The 8949-nt window shown below is 37.8% G+C and overlaps 1 protein-coding gene across 2 annotated transcripts in view; it reads right to left on the minus strand.

The window, feature by feature from the left end:
- Positions 1-8949, minus strand: part of LOC133657624 (disintegrin and metalloproteinase domain-containing protein 12-like) — a 164126-nt gene that overhangs the window by 65344 nt on the left and 89833 nt on the right. For both annotated transcript variants that reach the window (XM_062059182.1, XM_062059181.1), the window contains exons 8-10: positions 4771-4842; positions 4460-4629; positions 2212-2296 (exon numbers count right to left, since the gene is read on the minus strand). In XM_062059182.1, coding sequence (XP_061915166.1) covers positions 2212-2296; positions 4460-4629; positions 4771-4842 — 327 coding nt within the window. The remainder of the gene's footprint in view (positions 1-2211; positions 2297-4459; positions 4630-4770; positions 4843-8949) is intronic.

The raw sequence follows: 8949 nt of genomic DNA on the forward strand, positions 1-8949 counted from the left end.
TTAACACCAAACCTTCTATTTCAGGGCTATTCAACTACATAATGAAGAGGGCCACAGTCTCAAGACTCCAAGGGCTCAGGGGCCGGCCATCGAAATGTGAATGTTTCATCAGAAAGTGCCTCTGCACGTTATATTTCTTTGACATTGTGTTTACTTAATTTACTTATTTACAAAGTAAACACATGGGCTTTCACACCGCACTGTCAATAAATGCATTATAGTGCCCCTGCTACTCGTCCCCAGCGTGTGCAGCTGGACAGATAGTTAACAGCTTGAAGAAACAGAAGCTAAGTTTTGTTGATGATTCTTTTGAATAATTTCTCTTCCTCAGTTTTATTTATCTATACGTAGTCCTTTATTTAGGTGTGTAAGACTAAAAATATGAACATTACAAAAGAAGAAGATGGCTCTATCGACCCTGGACAAAAAAATCTAAATAAATAGCGAAAATCGTACTTTTACATGTGTGAATGTATTGAAATTGCTGACTTTGTGATGTCTTTTGTACTCGAGGTCGAGTTGTTTTTGGCTGTTTAACTCTTCCGATCAAATACATGTAGCACTGAATTTGACTAGCAGAGGGCGATAAAGCTACACCTTAGGTTTAATTGCGTTAAACTGCGTGTGTGCAATGTTTGCTTTGTGTATTAACACCAAACCTTCTATTTCAGGGCTATTCAACTACATAATGAAGAGGGCCACAGTTTCAAGACTCCAAGGGCTCGGGGCCCGGACATCGAAATGTGAATATTTTCGTCAGAAAGTGCCTCTGCACGTTATATTTATTTGACATTGTGTTTACTTAATTTACTTATTTACAAAGTAAACACATGGGCTTTCACACCGCACTGTCAATAAATGCATTATAGTGCCCCTGCTACTCGTCCCCAGCGTGTGCAGCTGGACAGATAGTTAACAGCCCGAAGAAACAGAAGCTTAAGTTTTGTTGATGATTCTTTTGAATATTTCTTTCTTCCTCAGTTTTATTTCTTTATATGTGGTCCTTTATTTAGGTGTGTAAGACTAAAAATATGAACATTACAAAAGAAGAAGATGGCTCTATCAACCCTGGAAAAAAAAATCTAAATAAATTGCGAAAATCGTACTTTTACATGTGTGAATGTATTGAAATTGCTGACTTTGTGATGTCTTTTGTACTCGAGGTCGAGTTGTTTTTGGCTGTTTAACTCTTCCGATCAAATACATGTAGCACTGAATTTGACCAGCAGAGGGCAATAAAGCTACACCTTAGGTTTAATTGCGTTAAACTGCGTGTGTGCAATGTTTGTTATATGTATTAACACCAAACCTTCTAGTTCAGGATAATATTCAACTACATAATGAAGAGGGCCACAGTTTCAAGACTCCAAGGGCTCAGGGGCCGGACATCGAAATGTGAATGTTTTCGTCAGAAAGTGCCTCTGCACGTTATATTTATTTGACATTGTGTTTACTTAATTTACTTATTTACAAAGTAAACACATGGGCTTTCACACCGCAGTGTCAATAAATGCATTATAGTGCCCCTGCTACTCGTCCCCAGCGTGTGCAGCTGGACAGATAGTTAACAGCTTGAAGAAACAGAAGCTAAGTTTTGTTGATGATTCTTTTGAATAATTTCTCTTCCTCAGTTTTATTTATCTATACGTAGTCCTTTATTTAGGTGTGTAAGACTAAAAATATGAACATTACAAAAGAAAAAGATGGCCCTATCGACCCTGGAAAAAAAAATCTAAATAAATAGCGAAAATCGTACTTTTACATGTGTGAATGTATTGAAATTGCTGACTTTGTGATGTCTTTTGTACTCGAGGTCGAGTTGTTTTTGGCTGTTTAACTCTTCCGATCAAATACATGTAGCACTGAATTTGACTAGCAGAGGGCGATAAAGCTACACCTTAGGTTTAATTGCGTTAAACCGCGTGTGTGCAATGTTTGCTGTGTGTATTAACACCAAACCTTCTATTTCAGGGCTATTCAACTACATAATGAAGAGGGCCACAGTCTCAAGACTCCAAGGGCTCAGGGGCCGGACATCAAAATGTGAATGTTTCATCAGAAACACACTCTTCCGCAGCGCTCCAATAAAACACACTCAGATCTTCTCAGTTTCTAGCCGATACTACGTAAAAAAATAACGTAAAATAACGCAGTAACGCATCATGTAGTTATTGTAGTGGAATAGCCAGAGGAGGAAGGTTTGGCCCTCACCATGACGATGCCTCCAGACTGCTCGGCCGTGCACATACTCATGATGGGCGCCATGCCGATGGTGGTGCCCTGGAAGTAAACCCCACTGCGAAGCAAGCAGAATAGCAACATATTAGCTTGTAATTAAGTCCTAAAATGACAAACCCAAATGAATATTTCAATTGTTTATTGACTCCTTTTACAGACTGAATAATGGACTTCTACTCATTTTAATACAAACTCCAAAACCAGTGAAGTTGTCACGTTGTGTAAATGGTCAATAAAAACAGAATACAATGATTTGCAAATCCTTTTATTCAATTGAATAGACTGCAAAGACAAGATAGTTAATGTTCACACTGAGAACCGTTGTTATTTTTTGCAAATATTAGCTCATTTGGAATTTGAGGCCTGCGACGTGTTTCAAAAAAGCTGGCACGGGTGGCAAAAAAGACTGAGAAAGTTGAGGAATGCTCGTCGAACACTTATTTGGAACATCCCACTGGTGAACGGGCTAATTGGGAACAGGTGGGTGCCATGATTGGGTATAAAAGCAGCTTCCAAGAAAGCTTCTAAGGATGGGGGCGAGGGTCACCACTTTGTCAACAAATGCGCGAGCAAATTGTCCAACAGTTTAAGAACAACATTTCTCAACCAGCTATTGCAAGGAATTTAGGGATTTCACCATCTACGGTCTGTAATATCATCAAAAGGGTCAGAGAATCTGGAGAAATCACTGCACGTAAGCCATGATATTACGGACCTTCGATCACTCAGGCGGTACTGCATCAAAAAGCGACATCGGGGTGTAAAGGATATCACCACATTGGCTCAAGAACAATTCAGAAAACCACTGTCAGTAATTACAGTTTGTTCATTCGTTCGTAAGTGCAAGTTAAAACTCTACTATGCAATGCGAAAGCCATTTATCAACAACACCCAGAAACTCCGCCGGGCCCGAGCTCATCTAAGATGGACTGATGCAAAGTGGAAAAGTGTTCTGTGGTCTGACGAGTCCACATTTCAAATTGTTTTTGGAAACTGTGGACGTCGTGTCCTCCGGAACAAAGAGGAAAAGAACCATCCGGATTGTTCTAGGTGCAAAGTGTAAAAGCCAGCATGTGTGATGGTATGGGGGTGTATTAGTGCCCAAGACATGGGTAACTTACACATCTGTGAAGGCACCATTAATGCTGAAAGGTACATACAGGTTTTGGAGCAACATATGTTGCCATCCAAGCAACGTTACCATGGACGCCCCTGCTTATTTCAGCAAGACAATGCCAAGCCACTCGTTACAACAGCGTGGCTTCGTCGTAAAAGAGTGCGGGTACTAGACTGGCCTGCCTGTAGTCCAGACCTGTCTCCCATTGAAAATGTGTGGCGCATTATGAAGCCTAAAATAGCACAAAGGAGACCCCCGGACTGTTGAACAACTTAAGCTGTACATCAAGCAAGAATGGGGAAAAAATTCCACCTGAGAAGCTTCAAAAATGTCTCCTCAGTTCCCAAACCTTTACTGAGTGTTGTTAAAAGGAAAGGCCATGTAACACAGTGGTGAACATGCCCCCGTGACAACTTTTTGGCAATGTGTTGCTGCCATTAAATTCGAAGTTGATGATTATTTGCAAAAGTTTCTCAGTGTGAACATGAAATATCTTGTCTTTGCAGTCTATTCAATTGAATAAAAGGATTTGCAAATCATTGTACTCTCTTTTTATTTACCATTTACACAACGTGTCAACTTCACTGGTTTCGGGATTTTTGTGTTTTTCCCTTATTGTGACTTTAATGATCGACAGTTTATTCATTCAATTCAAAGAACAAGTTAATGTGACATGTTTTTTACTCTAATAGTTTAGCACTAGTCAGGTTTCTGGGGTCAATTATCTTAATGGTCAATAATATTGTTGGACCAGCCAGAACGCCCGCAGGTGTTAATTTACCACTGATGATTTTATTTTCAAACACATTGGCCTGCAGTAAACAATAAATGTCTATAATAGGGGGCAAAAACCTTAACAAAAACACATTGTTATTTCTTATAGTTACTTTAATAAAATGAGTGCATTTACTATTTCATTTCTCCATCTCAGTTGTCTATGGGGTTGTTGGACCAGCCAGGTCACCAACCAATTTTGAGTTTTGTCTCTGTAAGGAAATCCATGCCCATATATGGTCATTGATTTTGTACTTAACACAGTAAATGACAAACTAGAATGTGAAGCACAATGCTTCCTTATTGTGACTTGAATGAAGGAATTCAGACCTTATGAGCTGAGCGTTGTCGTGAGGCCTCTGAGGGAGCAGCTTGACTTTGCGCCAGTCGAGGAACTCGTGAAGGGTAGCGAAGGGATCCTGCGTGACGGGACATTTGTCGTGGTCGCTCCACACCTCCAGACCCACCAGGGCCACGCGGATGTTCAGCGCTCGGTAGAACTGGGGGGGGGGGGGGAGGGGAATAAATATGTTGAGAAAAGTGTGACATTATGAAGGTGAAGTGGTCAGGTGAACAAAACAGACCAATATTATTATTGTTATCTACTTGGAAATACCATTTTTAAAGGGTGGAGAGTCTACCTTGTCAACATAATTGGCTATTTCTGCCAGTCTTTGTTTCACCTTCTCCACGTCCTTCCCCTGTTTTTGGAACTGCGAGGACAAAGCAAAAGTAAAATGTTATTGCTGGTGGGAGAACAAAACAAAAACAAATAAAAACACATTGAATACATGTTTTAATTTGACAAAAAATATGTCAATAAATAAAGCTACTGATTAGCATCAGCGATTTTAGACGGGGAATCCAACACCTTCAAATGTGTTGATAAAAACGACATACAATTAACCCTGGATTTCAACTAGACCTTACATTAACACTTTTTAGGGTGCAACAAAAGTCTAAACAGCAAAGACTTAACTAAGTAGCCAACACACCATAAACTATATTTACAATATTAACACTTTTTAGGGTGTAACAAAAGTCTAGACAGCAAACACTTAACTAAGTAGCCGACACACCATAAACTATACTTAATGTATTAACACTTTTTAGGGCGCAACAGAAGTCTAAACAGCAAAGACTTAACTAAGTAGCCAACACACCATAAACTATATTTACAATATTAACACTTTTTAGGGTGTAACAAAAGTCTAGACAGCAAAGACTTAACTAAGTAGCCAATCCACCATAAACTATATTTACAGTATTAACACTTTTTAGGGCGCAACTAAGTAGCCCACACACCATAAACTATACTTAATGTATTAACACTTTTTAGGGCGCAAAAAAAGTCTAGACAGCAAAGACTTAACTAAGTAACCGACACACCATAAACTATACTTAATGTATTAACACTTTTTAGGGCGCAACAGAAGTCTAAACAGCAAATACTTAACTAAGTAGCCAATACACCATAAACTATATTTACGGTATTAACACTTTTTAGGGCGCAACAAAAGTCTGACTGCCAAGACTCAATTAAGTAGCCCACACACCATAAACTATACTTAATGTATTAACACTTTTTAGGGCGCAACTAAAGTCTAGACAGCAAAGACTTAACAAAATAACCGACACACCATAAACTATACTTAAAGTATTAACACTTTTTAGAGTGCAACAGAAGTCTAAACAGCAAAGATTAACTAAGTAGCCAACACACCGTAAACTACACTACAGTATTAACACTTTTTAGGCTGCAACAAAAGTCTAGACAGCAAAGACTTAACTAAGTAACCAATACACCATAAACTATATTTACAGTATTAACACTTTTTAGGGCGCAACAAAAGTCTAGACTGCCAAGACTCAATTAAGTAGCCCACATACCATAAACTATACTTAATGTATTAACACTTTTTAGGGCGCAACAAAAGTTTAGACTGCCAAGACTCAACTAAGTAGCCGACACATCGTAAACTATATTTACAGTATTAACACTTTTTAGGGTGCAACAAAAGTCTAAACAGCAAATACTTAACTAAGTAGCCAATACACCATAAACTATATTTTCGGTATTAACACTTTTTAGGGCGCAACAAAAGTCTGACTGCCAAGACTCAATTAAGTAGCCCACACACCATAAACTATACTTAATGTATCAACACTTTTTAGGGCGCAACAAAAGTCTAGACAGCAAAGACTTAACAAAATAACCAACACACCATAAACTATACTTAAAGTATTAACACTTTTTAGGGTGCAACAGAAGTCTAAACAGCAAAGATTAACTAAGTAGCCAACACACCGTAAACTACACTACAGTATTAACACTTTTTAGGCTGCAACAAAAGTCTAGACAGCAAAGACTTAACTAAGTAGCCAATCCACCATAAACTATATTTACAGTATTAACACTTTTTAGGGCGCAACAAAAGTCTAGACTGCCAAGACTCAATTAAGTAGCCCACATACCATAAACTATACTTAATGTATTAACACTTTTTAGGGCGCAACAAAAGTTTAGACTGCCAAGACTCAACTAAGTAGCCGACACATCGTAAACTATATTTACAGTATTAACACTTTTTAGGGTGCAACAAAAGTCTAGACAGCAAAGACTTAACTAAGTAGCCAATCCACCATAAACTATATTTACAGCATTAACACTTTTTAGGGTGCAACAAAAGTCTAGACTGCCAAGACTCAACTAAGTAGCCCACACACCATAAACTATACATAATGTATTAACACTTTTTAGGGCGCAACAAAAGTCTAGACAGCAAAGACTTAACTAAGTAACCGACACACCATAAACTATACTTAATGTATTAACACTTTTTAGGGCGCAACAGAAGTCTAAACAGCAAATACTTAACTAAGTAGCCAACACAACATAAACTATACTTAAAGTATTAACACTTTTTAGGGTGCAACAGAAGTCTAAACAGCAAAGATTAACTAAGTAGCCAACACACCATAAACTATACTTACAGTATTAACACTTTTTAGGGCGCAACAAAAGTCTAGACAGCAAAGACTTAACTAAGTAGACGACACATCGTAAACTATACTTACAGTATCGACACTTTTTAGGGCGCAACAAAAGTCTAGACAGCAAAGACTTAACTAAGTAGACGACACATCGTAAACTATACTTACAGTATCGACACTTTTTAGGGCGCAACAAAAGTCTAGATAGCAACGACTTAACTAAGTAGCCAAGCCACCATAAACTATATTTACAGTATTAACACTTTTTAGGGCGCAACAAAAGTCTAGACTGCCAAGACTCAACTAAGTAGCCCACACACCATAAACTATACTTAATGTATTAACACTTTTTAGGGCGCAACAAAAGTCTAGACAGCAAAGACTTAACTAAGTAACCAACACACCATAAACTATACTTAATGTATTAACACTTTTTAGGGCGCAACAGAAGTCTAAACAGCAAATACTTAACTAAGTAGCCAACACAACATAAACTATACTTAAAGTATTAACACTTTTTAGGGTGCAACAGAAGTCTAAACAGCAAAGACTTAACTAAGTAGCCAACACACCATAAACTATATTTACAATATTAACACTTTTTAGGGTGTAACAAAAGTCTAGACAGCAAAGACTTAACTAAGTAGCCAATCCACCATAAACTATATTTACAGCATTAACACTTTTTAGGGCGCAACAAAAGTCTAGACTGCCAAGACTCAACTAAGTAGCCCACACACCATAAACTATACTTAATGTATTAACACTTTTTAGGGCGCAACAAAAGTCTAGACAGCAAAGACTTAACTAAGTAGCCAATCCACCATAAACTATATTTACAGCATTAACACTTTTTAGGGCGCAACAAAAGTCTAGACTGCCAAGACTCAACTAAGTAACCGACACACCATAAACTATACTTAATGTATTAACACTTTTTAGGGCGCAACAGAAGTCTAAACAGCAAATACTTAACTAAGTAGCCAACACAACATAAACTTTACTTAAAGTATTAACACTTTTTAGGGTGCAACAGAAGTCTAAACAGCAAAGATTAACTAAGTAGCCAACACACCATAAACTATACTTACAGTATTAACACTTTTTAGGGCGCAACAAAAGTCTAGACAGCAAAGACTTAACTAAGTAGACGACACATCGTAAACTATACTTACAGTATCGACACTTTCTAGGGCGCAACAAAAGTCTAGATAGCAACGACTTAACTAAGTAGCCAAGCCACCATAAACTATATTTACAGTATTAACACTTTTTAGGGCGCAACAAAAGTCTAGACAGCAAAGATTAACTAAGTAGCCGACACGTCATAAACTATACTTACAGTATTAACACTTTTTAGGGCGCAACAAAAGTCTAGACTGCCAAGACTCAACTAAGTAGCCGACACACCATAAACTATACTTAATGTATTAACACTTTTTAGGGCGCAACAGAAGTCTAGACAGCAAATACTTAACTAAGTAGCCAACACAACATAAACTATACTTACAGTATTAACACTTTTTAGGGCGCAACAAAAGTCTAGACTGCCAAGACTCAACTAAGTAGCCGACACATCGTAAACTATACTTACAGTATTAACACTTTTTAGGTGGCAACAAAAGTCTAGACAGCAAATACTTAACTAAGTAGCCAAGCCACCATGAACTATACTTACAGTATTAACACTTTTTAGGGCGCAACAAAAGTCTAGACAGCAAATACTTAACTAAGTAGCCAACACAACATAAACTATACTTACAGTTTTAACACTTTTTAGGGCGCAACAAAAGTCTAGACTGCCAAGACTCAACTAAGTAGCCGAC

Source organism: Entelurus aequoreus, linkage group LG09 (genome assembly GCF_033978785.1).
Source record: "Entelurus aequoreus isolate RoL-2023_Sb linkage group LG09, RoL_Eaeq_v1.1, whole genome shotgun sequence".
Taxonomy (NCBI): domain Eukaryota; kingdom Metazoa; phylum Chordata; class Actinopteri; order Syngnathiformes; family Syngnathidae; genus Entelurus; species Entelurus aequoreus.